Source organism: Chiloscyllium plagiosum, chromosome 6, assembly GCF_004010195.1.
Source record: "Chiloscyllium plagiosum isolate BGI_BamShark_2017 chromosome 6, ASM401019v2, whole genome shotgun sequence".
NCBI lineage: Eukaryota > Metazoa > Chordata > Chondrichthyes > Orectolobiformes > Hemiscylliidae > Chiloscyllium > Chiloscyllium plagiosum.
Window position 1 is genome coordinate 115,869,987 of NC_057715.1, and position 17,859 is coordinate 115,887,845.

The following is a 17,859-nucleotide window of genomic DNA, read 5'->3' on the forward strand; positions in this document are numbered from 1 at the left end:
TCCACTTTCCTGCCCAGTCCCCATAACCCTTTAACCCATTACTAATTCAAATATCTGTCTATCTTCTTAAATTTACTCAATGTTCTGGCATCCACTGGACAAGTGAATTCCACAGATTCATGACCCTGTGAGAGAAACTATTTCTCCTCATCTTTGCTTTAAACCTGCCACCCCTTATCCTAAAACCATGACCTCTTGCTCTAGATTGGCCCACACCAGGAAATATCTGTTCTACGTAGACTTTATCAATCCCTTTCAGCATCTTCTAAATCTCAATTAGATCTCCTTTCACTCCTCGTCTTTTGCAAGTACAACCTGAATGCTCAAACTCTCCCCTTCCCTGTAATTAATCTCATGAAGACTGAACAAATGTGGGGTAACTTCTCTGGAAAAGATGTTGTCGGTATACATTGTAGTCAGGTCCACCAGTACCACTGGAGGATACACTTGTGCTTCGAGAGGTTAGTCATGGCTCACGTCAACTCCAGCCTCTCTGATTGCTTTGATCCACTACAGCCCACCTACTGTCACAATCGGTCCATGGCAGACATCATCCCCCCCCCGGCCCTACACTCATCTCTTGGACATTTGGATAACAAGGAAACCTGCATCAGACTCCTATTTATTGACTTTAGCTCCACCTTCAAGACCATAATTCCAACAAAACTCACCTCCAAACTCCAAGAGCTAAGACCCGGATCCCTCCACTGCAACTGGATCCTTGACTTCCTGACTCGCAGACTGCAATCAGTAAGAACAGGAGACAACACCTCCACCATAACAATCCTCAACACCAGAACCCTACAAGGCTGTGTACTCAACCCTTTATTATACTCCTTCTACACTCACAACTGTGTGGCCAAATTCTAATGCTGTTTACAAATTTGCTGATGACACCAAGTGTGCCGGATCTCAAACAATGACAGGACGGGGTACAGGAAAGAGGTAGACAGCTTGATGGCATGGTGTAAAGACCACAATCACCCCCTCAATGTCAATAAAATGAAGGAGCTGGTCACCAACTTCAGGAAGTGGAGTGGAGGACATGCCCCATCTGTATCAACGGTGCCTAGGTGGAGGTAGTCAAGAGCTTCAAGTTCCTGGGAGCAAATATCACACAATAATCTATCCTGGTCCATCCATTTTGATGCTACAGTCAAGAAAGCACACAAGCGTCTCTACTTCCTTCGAAGGGTAGGGACATTCAACACATTCACAATGAGCCCTACCTATTTTTATAGATGCACCACAGAGAGCATCCTATCCAGATACATCACAGCTTGGTATGGCAACTGTTCTGCCCAGAACAAGAAGAAATTATGGAGAGTTGAGAACCCAGCCCAGTCCATCACACAAAGCAGACTTCCATTCATTGATTCTGCCTACACTTTCCACGGCCTTGGAAAAACAGCCAACATAATTAAAGACCCCGCCTACCCTGGTTATACTCTCTTCCATTGGGTAGAAGATACAAAAATTTGAAAACACTTACCAACAGATTTAAGGACAGCTTCTTCCCCAATGTTTTCAAACTTCTGAATGGTCCTCTTATATATTACAGTTTCTCTGCACTCTGTAACTATAACACTATATTCTGTCTTCTGTTCTGTTACCCTGATGTACTTAGGCAAGGTATGATTTGCCTGGATAGTACGCAAAACAATACTTTTCACTGTATATTGGTACATGTGGCAATAATAAATTAAATCAAATCAACATTGGGAGGGTGCCTTGCCACCAATCCTTCATGTTGGTATAATTTTTTGTTACTGATACCTAGTGAGAAAAGATGACTATTCAAAATCTTTAGCAGATGAGGGGCATGAGTCTTGTTCAATAGAATATGTTTATTTCAAAGAATCACTGAATTATTACAGTACAGAGTCGGTCCATCATGCCTGCACTATGATCTAATCTAGTTCTATGCCCCAGTGTCAATCTCCTGCCCTTTCCCCATCTCTGCACACAATTTCTATCCAATATTTCTCTTGAAAGCCTCAATTGAACCTGCCTCCACCACATTTCCAGGCAGTGCACTCCCAGACCCTAACTACTCTCATGGTGAAAAATGTATTTTTTTCCTTGCACCACTCTTGCTTCATTTGCAAATTACTTCAAAGCTATGACTCCTCCTTCTTGTTCCTTTCATAAGCTATTTACAGGTGAGTATCATTAAATCTGAGATCAATGCAAGACTCTTGTAAGACCTGAAGCTAGACTCTGGAGTAAGCTTAGCTCATTTGAACTGAGCACTGGCAATCTCCCAGGAACTTTCTATCCAGATGAGTGGACCTTATCTTGTGATGTCAGTTAACTAACTCTAACCAGTTAATCTAACCAGACACCAACCCCCGGGTGCAACAGCTGATTGAACATGACCTATCAGTGCTTTTAAGACCATTTAAAAGAATTCCAATTGTCAACCAAGGTTTTGATAAGAGTTTTGACCATGAGAAGATATTTCCATTTATTCTCTGAAGATGTATACCAGGCTCAAAATGTTAACTCAGTTTCTCCCTCTACAGATGCTGCTAGACCCCCTGAGTTTCTCCAGCATTCTCTGTATTCATTTCCACTTATTCTTGGGGACATGGTCAATTTTTAAAAGATATTCAGCCAAAACGATGTCTGCTAATTGGTTCTTTTTGATAGAATGGCACAGCAGGCTCAGAGGGCCAAATGGCCTACTCCTGCTCCTAATTCCTATGCTACAAACAGGTTTTTAATATGGTTAACAGAATTGGAGATTTTCACACTTTTGAAGAGACCAGAACCAGAAGTGATCAATTTGTGATTGTTGATGACTGGTAATGGGACAGAATTATGAAGGTGAGAATTATCCCAGTCTCGGGAAAGAGGGAAGGACACAGGATACATTCCAGGAAAAACAAGTTACATTATCATGTAAGCAACAGTCACAAACGTACAGGGTCAAACACAGACACACACACACAGACAGACAGACATTCATGCGCGCGCGTGCACACACACAGAACCACATTCACGCACATAGACACACATTCACGCACACACATATATTCACACACACACAGACACATTCATACACAGACATACACTCACACAGACACATTCATACACAGACACACACACTCACACAGACACACAGTGCACACAATGCTCATTGAAGACACATATGGATCCAGTTTTAAGCAGAAATGATGAGCAACGTACTTGGTGTCAAACTCGATCAGGTTGGTGTCAATGGGAACCTCATTCTCAGGAACTGTGGAAAGAAGAACATTCCCACATCAGGCACTGAGTGTTCAATTTGCTGATTCTTCTGGAGATTTTGCAATCTCATTTTGTTCTCACTAAAACAGCCAACAAGAGGCCATCAGCAGCTCCTCCTGTGTCCCAAATTCTTTGCTCCTCCACCTCCCCCACCTCCTACCACCCTCTCATCTCCACTTCACCTACCTCCCCCTTTTATGACCCCTCTCTCACATTTCTCCTTCCCCTCTTCCCGGTATATACAATGAGGAGCAGGAGTAGGCCATTCTGCCCATGGATAAGATCATGGCTGATCTGAAAGTGGCCTCAACTTTATATTCCCGCCTGTCCCCAAAAATCCTTTGACTTCTGTCAGTCAGGAAATTTCCCCTCCCACCAGCTCCCTCTTTCCCTTTTCCCAACCTCCTCCTCCATTCCTCTCCCTTTGCCTTTTCTCTGCCTCTTGCTCCTCTCTCCATTCCCCTTCCAGCCACTTCACAATTTCTTCCCAGCTGTTACTCTTCCTGTTTCATTACTCATTCACTATCTTCAAGACAGAGATGAATGAATGTTTGGTCAATGAGGCAACAAAGGGCTAATGGAAAAAGTTGAGGACTGCAGATGCTGGAGAGTCAGACTTGAAAAGTGTGGCGCTGGAGAAGTGCAGCAGGTCAGGCAGTATCCGAGGAACAGGAGTCGATGTTTCGGGCATAAGCCCTTCATCAGGAATGAATGGAATGGAAAAGTTACTGGCTAATAATCCAGAGGTTCAGGTTAATGTTTTGGGGACATAGGTTCACACCCCATCACAGTAAACAACAGAGTTTACACTTAATGAATAAATCTGGAATTGAAAGCCAGTCTCACTGACGGTGACCATGAACCTGTCAATTGTTGTAAAAATCCATCTGGTTCACAAATGTCATTTAGGGAAGGAAATCTGCCATCCTTACCTGGTCTGCTCTGCTCCACTGCCATAGTAATTTCTGAAGAAGGGTCACTGGACTCAAAATGTTGACTCTGTTCCCCTATCCACAGATGCTGCCAGACCTGCTGAGTTTCTCCAGCCATTTCTGATTTTGCCACAGCGATATGATGGACTCCTAATCGCCCTCTTGAAATGGCAAAGCAAGTCACTCACTTTGAGGGAAATTAGGGATGGACAACAGACTCTGGCTTTGACAGTGATCCCCAAACCTCAGAGTCATAGAGTCATACAGCACAGAAACAGACCCTTGAGTTCAATCAGTCCATGCCGACCACAATCCCAAACTAAACTAGTCCCACCTGCCTGCGCTTGACACATACCCCTCCAAACATTTCTTATTTATGTACTTATCAAAATGTCTTTTAAATGTCGTAACTGTACCCACATCCACCACTGTCTCTGGAAGTTCACTCCACACACGAACTATTCTGTGTAAAATAAAAGTTGCTCCTCTTGTTCTTTTTAAATCTTTCTCCTCTCACCTTAAAAAAATATGCCCCCTAGTCTTGAAATCCTTCCATCTGAGGGAAAGGACACCTACCATTCACTTTATCTATGCCCCTCATGATTTTCTAAACCTCTATAAGGCCACTCCTCAACCTCCTAAGCTCCACTGAAAGAAGTCCCAGCCTTTCCACCCTCTCCCCATTACTCAAACTCTCCATTGCCAGCAACATTCTGATAAATCTTTTCTGAACCCTCTCCAGCTTAATAATATCCTTCCTGGAATCTAAAAATAACAGAAAGCTTACTGAATAGCAGACCATGCTCAACTGTTGAATAGCCCACTCCTGCTACTGCTACTTATAATCTCCTTATGAGATCACAGAATTGTTATGGGACAGAAGGAGGCCATTTGGCCCACTGCACTTGTACTCATCCTATTGTCTAGAGCCAATCTCCTGCCTTTTCCCATATCCCTGCATCCCATTTCTATCCAAACAGCTATCCAATGCCCCTTTGGAAGTTCACTCCACACACAAACTACTCTGTGTGATTTTACCACATTTCCATGCAGTGTGTTCCAGACCCTAACTACTCGCCAGGTGTGAGATTAAGATATCTACATTAAAATTGCTTATGTGAAGCACCTTGTGATTTTTATCTCTTCACTAAAAATGCCATCCGACTGCAAATTTTGGTGGATCTACTCCTTAGCAGCAGCTAAGGTGAGACAGTTTGTTTTAAAATTACTTACCGGTAGCGGGCAGTGGTGTTTTTTTTTCTCTTCACAGAAAGAGCGGGAACAGCAGGGGGAAGTGATGAAGACCAGAGGGGCAGCTGGGTAGGTTTTTTTTCCCTTTAAAAGTGCGCAGGAGAAGAACCCGAGGCACTACAGAGGTAGTGTCTCCCACCCACCCTCCTCATCTAACCTAAATAATAAGACCCGTTGTGGTAAGTAGGTAAGTGCTGCATTTTGCTTGTTGTATTCTTTAGACCCAGTTTTTTTTTAAAAAGGTTACTTTCAGAGGGATGGCAGTGAAGGCAGTGCAATGTTCCTCTTGCAACATGTTTGAGGTGAGGGATGCCATGGACGTCCCTGCTGATTACACTTGCAGGAAGTGCACCCATCTCCAGCTCCTCCAAGACCGTGTTAGGGAACTGGAGCTGAATTTGGATGAACTTAGGATCATTCGGGAGGCAGAGGGGGTCAGAGATCGGAGCTTTAGGGAAGTTGTAACTCCAAAGATTGCAGACAGTGAGGGGGACTGGGAGGAAGCAACCAGTGCAGGGACCCCCTGCGGCCTTTCCCCTCAAGAACAAGTATACCGTTTTGGATACTTGTGGGAGGTGGGGGGGGAACTTACCAGGGGCACGGAGCAGGAGGGAGGGATTCTGGTATTTGGATAACTGGGGTTCTTACCTCTGGCACGGAGCCTGTCCCCGTTACTCAGAAGGGAAGGGTGAAGAAGAGCAGAGCAGTAGTAATTGGGGACTCGATAGTTAGGGGCACAGATAGGCGGTTTTGTGGGAACGAGAGAGACTCACATTTGGTATGTTGCCTCCCAGGTGCAAGGGTACGTGATGTCTCTGATCGTATTTTCTGGGTCCTGGAGGGGGAGGGGGAGCAACCCGAAGTCGTGGTCCACATTGCCACCAACGACATAGGTAGGAGGAGTGCTGAGGATGTTAGACAGCCTTTCAGGGAGCTAGGTTGGAAGCTTGGAGTTAGAACAAACAGAGTTGTTGTCTCTGGTTTGTTACCCGTGCCACGTGATAGAGATTCGAGGAATAGGGAAAGAGAACACTTAAATGCGTGGCTACAGGGATGGTGCAGGAGGGAGGGATTCCGGTATTTGGATAACTGGGGTTCTTTCTGGGGACGGTGGGACCTCTATAAACAGGATGGTCTACACCTGAACCTGAGGGGCACCAGTATCCTTGGGGGGAGGTTTGCTAGTGCTCTTGGGGGGGGTTTAAACTAACTCTGCAGGGGCATGGGAACCCAGATTGTAGCTGCAGGGTGCAGGGCCTGGAGTGTAGGGAGGTGAGGAACATGGCATCAATTTCCAAGGAGGATGTCTGTAAACAGGAAAGTGGCTTGAAGTGTGTATACTTCAATGCAAGAAGTATACGAAATAAGGTAGGTGAACTTGCAGCGTGGGTTGGTACCTGGGACTTCGATGTTGTGGCTATTACGGAGACATGGCTAGAACAGGGACAGGATTGGCTGGTGCAGGTTCCAGGATTTAAATGTTTGAGTAGGGGCAGAGGGGGGGGTAAAAGAGGGGGAGGTGTGGCATTGCTTGTCAAAGATAGTATTACAGAGGTGGAAAGGACGATGGATGAGGACTTGCCATCCGAGGTAGTTTGGGCTGAGGTTAGGAATAGGAAAGGTGAGGTCACCCTGTAAGGAGTCTTTTACAGGCCTCCTAATAGTCCTAGAAACGTAGAAGAAAGGATAGGGAAGGTGATTCAGGAGATGAGTGACAGTAATAGGGTGGTTGTTATGGGGGACTTTAACTTTCCTGATATTGATTGGGAAAGCTATAGCTCAAGTTCGTTAGATGGGACAGTGTTTGTTCAATGTGTGCAGGAGAGTTTCCTGACACAATATGTAGACAGGCCAACAAGAGGTGAGGCCATACTGGATTTGGTTCTGGGTAACGAACCAGGCCAGGTGTTAGAATTAGAGGTAGGTGAGCACTTTGGGGATAGTGACCATAATTCAGTGATTTTTACTCTCGTGATGGAGAGGGATAAGTATGTACTACAGGGCAAGAGTTATAGCTGGAGTCAGGGATATTATGATGCGGTGAGGCATGACTTAGGATGTGTGGCTTGGAAAAGTAGACTCCAAGGCAAGAGTGTAAATGATATGTGGAACTTGTTCAAGGGGCAACTATTGAGTGTCCTTGATAATTATGTACCTGTCAGGCAGGAAGGAAAGGGTCGTGCGAGGGAGCCGTGGTTTAATAAGGAATTGGAATCCCTTGTTAAATAGAAGAGGGCGGCCTATCTCAAGATGAGACATGAAGGTTCAATTGGGGCGATTGAGAGTTATAGGGTAGCCAGGAAGGACCTGAAGAGAGAGCTAAAAGCAGAAAGGAGGGGACATGAAAGGTCCTTAGTAGATAGGATTAGGGAAAACCCTAAGGCTTTCTATAGGTATGCTAGGAATAAAAGAATGACTAGGGTAGGAATAGGTCCAGTCAAGGATAGTAGGGGGAAGTTGCGTGTGGAGGCGGAAGAGATTGGGGAGACACTGAATGAATACTTTTCTTCAGTATTCACTCAGGAACAGGGCATTGTTGTCGATGAGAATACTGAGGCACAAATAAGTAGAATGGATGGCTTTGAGGTATGTAGAGAAGAGGTGTTGGAAATCCTGGAAAAGGTGAAAATAGATAAGTCCCCTGGGCCTGATGGCATTTATCCTAGGATTCTCTGGGAAGCAAGGGAGGAGATTGCAGAGCCATTGGCCTTGATTTTTATGTCCTCTTTGTCTACAGGAGTAGTCCCAGAAGACTGGAGGATAGCAAATGTGGTTCCCTTGTTCAAAAAGGGGAGTAGGGATAACCCTAGTAACTATAGGCCGGTGAGCTTCACTTCTGTTGTGGGCAAAGTCTTAGAGAGAATTGTAAGGGATAGGATTCATGCACATCTGGATAGGAATAATGTGATCAAGGATAGTCAGCATGGTTTTGTGAAGGGAAGGTCGTGCCTCACAAACCTTATTGAATTCTTTGAAAAGGTGACGAAGGAGGTTGATGACGGGAAAGCGGTAGATGTGGTATATATGGATTTTAGTAAGGCGTTTGATAAGGTTCCCCATGGTAGGCTACTGCAGAAAATACGGAGATATGGCATTGAGGGTGAGTTGGAGGTTGGGATTAGGAATTGGCTGGATGGAAGAAGACAGAGGGTAGTAGTTGATGGCAAAGTTCCTTCATGGAGTGCCGTCACTAGCGGTGTTCCGCAAGGATCTGTTTTGGGACCATTGCTGTTTGTCATTTTTATAAATGACCTGGAAGAGGGGTTAGAAGGTTGGGTGAGCAAGTTTACGGATGATATGAAAGTCGGAGGAGTTGTTGACAGTGAGGAAGCATATGGCAGGTTACAGCAGGATATAGAGAAGCTGCAGAGCTGGGCAGAAAGGTGGCAAATGGAATTCAATCTATCCCAGTAACCTGGCTTTCTTCATTGCCTTCCTATAGACTTCAGAACCTAGAAGCCTTCTTATAACAGTAAATGTCTTCCATCACTATAACGTTCCATATCTCTGTTAGTATATACAATACTCTCCTCCCTGAAACACCCCCTGTCTGTGCCTCTCAGACTGCCTGCCTCTCCCTACATCCATCCCTATTCCTGTCTCCAGAATCTAATCCAGCTCCCTCTATCTCTGTAAATTCCTCCAATCCCCAAACCCGTTTGTCCCACTGACCAGATGTAATTCTGTTTAGCTCTTGAATCCTCGAGCCCCTGTAAGCCTCCCTATCTCTGTAACCTCTAATCATTCCGTTCAACCCCATACTGAGAAATGACTCTCTGCATTCGCCATAAGGCAGATGGAATGACAGTGAACAGATATGATTGGACCGTCATTCCAGAGATGGAGCTGCAGAATGCCCGTTGCTGGCAAGGGAATATTGAAGGATTGTTGGGACCAAGGCAGGACAGGCAAAAAGCCACCAAATTGTGAAGAAAGGATGAGTTTAATGCGTTAATGAGACAGTCATGTGGATCTGAAGATCACAATTTGGAGTCTATTTGGGTGGCGGTGAAAATAAGCAAGCAGCAGCAAGTGTTAGCAAGAATTCTTTTATAGGCACCAGATAGTAGTGGTAATGTCAATATGGTTGTGGTCAGGACACTGAATATACTTGCAGCAAGGGCAGGATAGTAACTGTGTGTGACAGTGGTCTCCATCCCCAAGGTTAGGTGGGCTTGGATCGGCGCAACATCGAGGGCCGAAGGGCCTGTACTGCGCTGTATTCTTCCAAGTTCTATGTTGTTTGTTGATATTTAATTTGCAGTTGAGTGTACTGTTTACAGGCCTTGTTGTTGTTTTAGTCTCCTTACCTTCTCTGTAGAAAGCCTCTTCCTCCGGTTTAGCGTGCATTAAGGTAAAAGGCAGCTCCACAATCACATCACTGAAAGGCAAGCAGAAGCATGGTCGTTATGTGGTGTGGGAGATGTTGCCCACCAAGTCCTGTCTCACCCACTCTCTGCCCAGCTGGTTCAGTCAGTTGGAAAGAGTCATGCACGGCCAAGTGGGTTCCTGGGTCCAGGACAAGGAGCTGAATCTTGAGACACCTGTCACAGACACGCAAGGGGGAAGGGCCATGAACGGAGACCCTCCAGCTACAGTTCACTCAGCAGCTGGAAATTGGACAAACTGCTACCATTCCCCCCTCTCCCCACCTTGGGCTGTATGCCCAGTATGTACTGAAACGTGAAACTGCCAGCTGTAATGGTGGTACAGTGGTAACAGCACTGGACAGTAATGTCAGGCTAATTCACTGAGGGCATGAATTCAAATCTCACAACAGCAACTGGTGGAATGTATATTTCAAATTTTTTTTCACAAAGAGGTGGAATCACAGTGGGCAGTACGGTGGCACTGTGGTTAGCACTGCTGCCTCACAGCGCCAGAGACCCGGGTTCAATTCCCGCCTCAGGCGACTGACTGTGTGGAGTTTGTACATTCTCCCCGTGTCTGCGGGGATTTCCTCCGGGTGCTCCGGTTTCCTCCCACGGTGCAGGTTAGGTAAATTGGCCATGCTAAATTGTCCGTAGTGTTAGGTAAGGGGTAAATGTAGGGGTATGGGTGGGTTGCGCTTCGGCGGGTCGGTGTGGACTTGTTGGGCCGAAGGTCCTGTTTCCACACTGTAAAGTAATCTAATCTAATCTAATCATAAGAGAGAGGAGCAGAAGTAGATCATTCGGCCCATCAAGTTTGCACCACCATTCATGGTCTGATCTAATAATTTTCATCTCCACTATCCTGCCTTTGCCCCATTACCCTTGATTCCCCGACTGATTAAAAATCGCTCTCTCTCAGCCTTGAATGTATGGAATGACCCAGCCTTAACAGCCCTCTGTGTTAAAGATTTTCTCCCCTCTGAGAGAAGAAATTCCTCCTCATCTCTGTCTTAACAGGCGACCCCTTATTCTGAGATGATGCCCTCCCCCTGCCCACAGGGGGAGTCAATCTGTCAGCATCTCCCCCTGTCAAGTCCCCTAAGTATCTTGTATTTTTCAATAAGGTCACCTTTCATACTTCTATTTTCCAAGGAATATAGGCCCAAAATATTGTTGCCAGAATTGAACCCAGTCTCCCACATGTGAGGCAGGGATTCTAGTCACTACACTCTAAGACCATAAGACATAGGATCTGAAATTAGGCCGTTCAGCCCATTGAGTTTGCTCCGCCATTCAATCATGACTGATAAGTTTCTCATCCTCACTCTCCTGCCTTCTCCCTGTAACCCTTGATCCCCTTGACAATCAAGAATCTATCTATCTCAGTCTTAAATATACTCAATGACCTGGCCTCCAGCTGGCCAGTCATTCAGTGCATCATGTACCAAAATGTGCAGGAATGATGCTTAAACTTTGTAGGAAGAAATTATGCAAGAGCCGGAACCTGAGTTTAGGGACCTCGTTTGTTAGCTCTGTAGTTAAAGGAATAGTGAGTTTAATTCATCGATTGTTCTCGGTGTCTCAGGAAGAGATATAAACTGAAGGAAGAAGCTTCTAGTGAATATGTCGAACTATACCAGAAGAAAACCAGGTGCACCTATACCAGCCTGAGCAGGGATTAGGACCCATGGTTTTTTTGCAGATAAGTTACTTTTTATTTTGTCCAAGCTGACAAGAACTTCCTATTAGTAGTGAGTCCCTTAGGTTAATGATTCAGATTAAATGTGGGAGGCACGATTGAGAAATTTGCAAAAAAGGACACAAAACTCTGGCTAGCCAGTTGATAGTGTGGAGGATGTCTGAAGGATGATGACAGTGCTTTGGCTGAGTGGGCAGTAAAGTTACAAATAGAGGTCAGTCTGGAGAAGTGTGAGGTTATATATTTAGAAAGTGAGGGACTTTGCATCTCCACCATTCCCTGAAGGTGACAGGACAGGTAGATAAGTTGTCAGAAACTGCAGAAAGCTACAGAACAGAGAGATTTGGAAGTCCTCTTTCATGAATCAAAAGCTACAACCAAGTAATAGGGAAGGCGAACGGGATATTGGCCTTTACTTCAAAGGGAGTGGGGTATAAATGTAGGGAGGTTTCGCTAAAACTATACAAAACATTAGCTAGAATACTGTGAATGATTTTGGGTTCCTTATCTGAGGAAAGATATTGAAAGCAGTCCAGAGAAGGTTCACCAGGGAGATAGCAGGTATGGATGGACTGTCTTATGAGGAGAGGTTGGGCAGCAACCTAGGAGCAGAATTTTCTTGTTCCTCGGATACGGCCTGAGCTGCTGTACTTTTCCAGCACCACTCTAATCTTGACTCTAATCTCCAGCATCTGCAGTACCCATCTCTGCCTTATGAGGAGAAGTTGAGCCGGTACTCATTGGAACATAGAAGAATGACAAATGACCTCAATAAACACAGAAAATTCTTAAAGAACTTGACAGGGTAGATATGGAAAGGTTGTTTCCCCTTGTGGGAGAGTCTAGGACCAGAGGGTATCATCTCAGAAGAAGGCATTGCACATTTAAGTCAGAGATAAGGAGAAATGTCTTCCCTCAGAATCTGTGGAATTCTTTATCTGTGTTGCTAAACATATTCAAGGCTGAGAGAGAAGATTTTTAATCAGAAAGGGAATCAAGCATTGTGGGCAAAAGGCAGGTAAGTGGAGTTGAGGATGATCAGGTCAGTCATGACCACATTGAATAGTGGAGCAGAATGGCCTATGTTTGCTCTTATGTTTTCTGGTCATATGGTGTAAAGAAGGAACATGGGGTAGTTTCATTCGCTGGGCACGATATTGTGTACAAGATTAGGAATGTAATGCAGGAACTATACAAGGTATTGGTCAGACCACAGCTGGGGTTCTGTGTACAAGTGTGGTCACCACATTAAAGAAGGGACATAATTGTTCTACAGAGTACACAGAGGAGATTTACAAGAATGCTGTCAGAGTTTGAAAATTGTAGTTTCAAGGAAAGATTGGATAAGCTGGAGATGTTTTAATAGAACCAAGGAGGGTGAGGGGAGACAACTGAGGTGTACAAGATGATGAGGGGCTTGGATGGAGTGGGCAGGGACAACTTGAGTCTCCGAGTGGAGAGGTCAGAGAGCAGGGACATGGAGTTAATATGATTTGGTCAAGGATTAGAAGGGACATGAGGAAATATCTTTTCACTCAGGAGGGTACGGGGTGTATGCAATTCTTTGCCCAGTTTGGGGGCTGAGGAGAAAACTCATTGAAAAGGAACTTGGATCTGTCCCTGAGGGTCTGGAACCTGCATGGATACTGTCCAGGGGTTGGGAAGTGGGACAAGAATGATCCCTTGGGGCCTTGGAGCTAAGTAAGGGGGGAGGTGTGGGCGCATGTTTTGCATTTCTTGCGGTTGCAGGGAAAGGTGCTGGGAGTGGAGGTTTTTAGATTAGATTAGATTAGATTATTTACAGTGTGGAAACAGGCCCTTCGGCCCAACAAGTCCAACACCGCCCCGCCAAAGCGCAACCAACCCATACCCCTAGATCTACCCCTTACCTAACACTACGGGCAATTTAGCGTAGCCAATTCACCTGACCTGCACATTTTTGTGACTGTGGGAGGAAACCGGAGCACCCGGAGGAAACCCACGCAGACACGGGGAGAACGTGCAAACTCCACACAGAGAATCGCCTGAGGCGGGAATTGAACCTGGGTCTCTGGCGCTGTGAGGCAGCAGTGCTAACCACTGTGCCACCGTGCCGCCGGTTGGGTTGGTGGGGGGTGTGGACCTGACAAGGGAGTCACGGAGGGAGTGGTCTTTTCGGAACACTGATAGGGGAGGGGAGGGAAATATATCCCTGGTGGTGGGGTCCGTTTGGAGGTGGCGGAAATGACGACGGATGATATGGTCCTTGGATGCTGCCTGACCTCCTGCGCTTTTCCAGCAACACATTTTCAGCTCTGATCTCCAGCATCTGCAGTCCTCACTTTCTCCTAGATGTTTTAATAGAACCAAGGAGGCTGAGGGGAGACAACTGAGGTGTACAAGATGATGAGGGGCTTGGATGGAGTGGGCAGGGACAACCTGAGTCTCCTAGTGGAGAGGTTAGAAAGCAGGGATATGGAGTTAATGTGATTTGGTCAAGGATTAGAAGGGACATGAGGAAATACCTTTTCACTCAGGAGGGTACGGCGTGTATGCAATTCTTTGCCCAGTTTGGGGGCTGAGGAGAAAACTCATTGAAAAGGAACTTGGATCTGTCCCTGAGGGTCTGGAACCTGCAAGGATACTGTCCAGGGGTTGGGAAGTGGGACAAGAATGAGCAGCTAGTTTAATCAGCCAGCGTAGACACAATGGGCCGAATGGCCCCTTTCTCTCCTGTAATGTTTCTCGTGTCCTGTGGTTCAGTGTGGGACTTTGGTTCTTAAAATCCATATGGACAACATCCATCACATCCCCTTCATCGATCTCTTCTCTTAATTTTAAAAAGAGGTTAGATGTGTTGAAAGACAATCATGGAATTGTAAAGTTGACACAGGGCGGAAGGAGACCACTCAGCCCATTGGTCTGGTCTGGTTCACCAAATGATCAATTCACTTTTTCCCATCTTTGTCCCATACCCCTCACATCCTTCTTTTTCAAAGCAAGTCTAATTCCCTTTTGAAGGTTTTGATTGAACCTACCTCCACTACACCCTCAGCATTCCAGTAACTAACCACTCACTGTGAGAAAAGGTTTCTCCCCTCCAGTCTCCATTGCTTCTTTTGTCCAATTATCTTAAATCTGTGTCCACTCATTCTCAACTCTTGCACCAATGGGAACAGTTTCTCCCTATCTACTTTGTTCAGGGCCCTCTTGATTTTGAACACATCAATTAGATTGCCTCTGAGCTTCCCTCTCCAAGGGAAAATGGCCCTAAATTCTCCAATCCATCTGTAAAACTGAAATTCTTCATCTATTCTCATGAATCTCTTCTGCACTTTCTCCAAGGCCTCCTGTTATGGACCAGACCAAACCCCGCCAAAATATATTGAAATGATAGAGCCATGGCTAACTTTTTCTCATTTTAAAGGTAAGTGTAAGGCATTCCATTCCAGTTCAATTGGTTAAGCTGCTCAACTTTAAGCAAAACTCACTTTGTTTTTCCACGACAGTTAAAATACAGAGTAACTAAAAATAAGCAATTTACTTAATTGTAACTTTATTAAAATGCTTAACAGGATAATAGATATATTAACTACTATGAATTAACTGTTCCAATATAGTAACATCCCATAAACACACCCTTGGCAAGGGCAAATTCATTAAAATAGATAGTCTCACATGCAATTCTAGCAGCAGGAAGAGAATGCCAGCTTTTAACTGGAACAGAGAGGGGAATGAGAGCTTCCACATCAAGCTTCAAGACCCCAGCAATTGCAGAAAGCTAAAACTAAGATTCCTGGTTCTATGGGAGCTAGACCCCACCCATTCAGGCTGCTTCTATTGTTCCAACTTAAAAACAACCCCAAAGGTCTCACAAGTTGTATACTTTCTTGGCTTTGAGCAGATTGCTCAGTACCTCCGTCTCAACTTTTCTTCATTAAAAAAAAAGGACAAAATACGTTGCTTAAAGCCGCAGTATTTTCACATTCCACATCCTCCTTAAAGAGTGATGCCTAGAACTGTATTTCATCTGTGGTCCAATTCAACATCACCTCCTTGCTCTTATACGCTATGCCCTTATGAATAAAACTCAGGTCACTATGATTTATGAATTATTGTCTTCACCAGTCTGACCTTTTGGCAAGCTCTGCTGGCTACTCCAAATTTATAGTCCAAATGCAGGCTTTGTTCACGGCTATCATTGGAATTTCATCATTCCGTTTGCAATGACTGGCTATTTTGATTTCACCACTGTATCCCACATCCGTTCTTCCTTCTCCTGCATCCTTCCATCCCTACCCACTCCACTGCTTGGATGTAGATTGGAACATCCCTTAGCTCCACTGTACTGAATCTCTGTACACCTGGCAGGGTGTTCTCCCTATAAGCCAGTGTCATGGTCAACAATCACCTCTCTGAATTCCAGACCCATGCCTTGACAAAGAAATGTCTTCTGCTGGAGCAAGAAATGCCCAACACAGGTAAGGATGAAATGGTTAATGAGTGACAGGCTAAAAGCTTCATCATTTACCTTGTGGCAAGATCTCCCAAAATGCTAGCATTAAAATAAAGAGCAAAAGAGAAAGAGAGATTTATAAACAAACCAGCAGTTTGGTTACTGAATGAAACACACCACAATTCAACAGAAAGAAAAGTAATCAAATTATGTTCATCCGTTAAGGCAATCTTCTTTTTACTTAATCACAAGAGATGGGTGTCACTGGTTGGGCAAACAAATATTGCCTGTCCCAAGATGCCCCTTGAGAAGGTGGGGTGAGCTGCCTTCTTAAACCACTGCAGTCCATGTGCTGTGCGGAGATGTCCTTAGGGAGAGAATTCCAGGATTTCGACCCAGCGACACTGAAGGAATGGCGATATATTTCCAAAGCAGGATGGTGAGTGCCTTGGAGGAGAACTTATAGGTGATGGTGTTCCCGTGTATCTACGGCCCTTGTCCTTCGAGATGGAAGTGTTCGTTGGTTTGGATGGTGCTATCCAAGGAGCCTTGCTAAATTTCAGCAGTGCCTCTTGCAGGTGGTACACACTGCTATGACTGAGCATTGGTGGTGGAGGGTAGGGATGTTTGTGGATGTGGTGCCAATCAGGTGGGCTACTTTGTCCTGGATGGTGTCAAGCTTCTTGAATGTTGTTGGAGCTGCCCCCATCCAGGCAAGTGGGGAGTATTCCATCACACTCCTGACTTAGGCCTTGTAGATGGTGGACAGGCTTTGGGAGTCAGAAAGTGAGTTAATCACCACAGGATTTCTGTGGTATGTGGCAAGTCTAGATTAGAGTGGTGCTGGAAAAGTACAGCAGGTCAGGCAGCATCCGAAGGCAGCATCCGATGTTTCGGGCAAAAGCCCTTCATCAGGAATGGTATGTGGTGAGTCCAGTTGAGCTTCTGATCAATAGTCACCCCAGGAAGTCGATTGTGGGGGATTCAGTGACAGCAATGCCATTCAATGTCAAGGGCTGTAGGTTAGATTCTCTCTTATTGGATAAGCCTATTGCCTGGCGCAAACATTACTGCCCAAACCTGGATATGTTCCAGGTTACTAATCAAATACCCAAGAATGGTACAGGAAATGGGGGAAGTAGTGTTGTAGTCAACAGATAAGTAACCCAGAACCCCAGGAAAATGTAATGGAGACATGGGTATGAATCCCAATATGGCAGATGGTGACATTTGTATTCAGTAAAAACCTGGAATGAGGAGCTGGTCTAATGGTTGTCCTGTGATCAGCATTGATTATTATAAAAAAGCCCATCTGATTCACTAAAGTACTTTGAAGGAAGGAAATCTGCTGCCCACATTTTCTGCACAAAGTTTTAGAAAATTAAAGTAACTCGCACAGCATCAAAAATTCTCCAAACTTACCCCCCTCTAGACACCACCAACTTCACTTTGACTTTGTAAGATACCATGATGCCCAGAATCTCTTTACTTGCTCCGTCTCTTAATCTGTGGGGTAAGAACATCATCAGAGTTAATTTAATCATCAGATGCACTCTTAACATATAGTGGAGAACTGAACACATGATTTTTCTCTCTCTCCCCACATGGGACCACATACCTCGATGGCTCACTGATGCATCTCATTATTTGCTGGAATCGTCCTGGCTCTCAGGATTCTACATGGGAATGTTCAAAGGTGGAGAGAGAAATTTATGGCATGTGCCACAATATCTTCTCATCGTCAAATTCCTGGGAACTAATGGGGTGGCATAGTGGCTCAGTGGTTAGTACTGCTGCCTCACAGCATCAGGGACCTGGGTTCTATTCCACCCTTGGGGTGACTGTCTGTATGGAGTTTTCACATTCTCCCCATGACTGCATAGGTTTCCTCCGGGTGCTCCGGTTTCCTCCTACAGT

The 17,859-nt window shown here is 45.2% G+C and overlaps 1 protein-coding gene across 1 annotated transcript in view; it reads right to left on the reverse strand.

The window, feature by feature from the left end:
* The window catches only part of arrb1 (arrestin, beta 1), a 38,829-nt gene that overhangs the window by 826 nt on the left and 20,144 nt on the right, over nucleotides 1–17,859 (reverse strand). The window contains exons 10-13 of the mRNA XM_043692724.1: nucleotides 17,365–17,448; nucleotides 16,018–16,041; nucleotides 9,746–9,816; nucleotides 3,193–3,244 (exon numbers count right to left, since the gene is read on the reverse strand). Of these exons, the coding sequence (XP_043548659.1) occupies nucleotides 3,193–3,244; nucleotides 9,746–9,816; nucleotides 16,018–16,041; nucleotides 17,365–17,448 (231 nt within the window). The remainder of the gene's footprint in view (nucleotides 1–3,192; nucleotides 3,245–9,745; nucleotides 9,817–16,017; nucleotides 16,042–17,364; nucleotides 17,449–17,859) is intronic.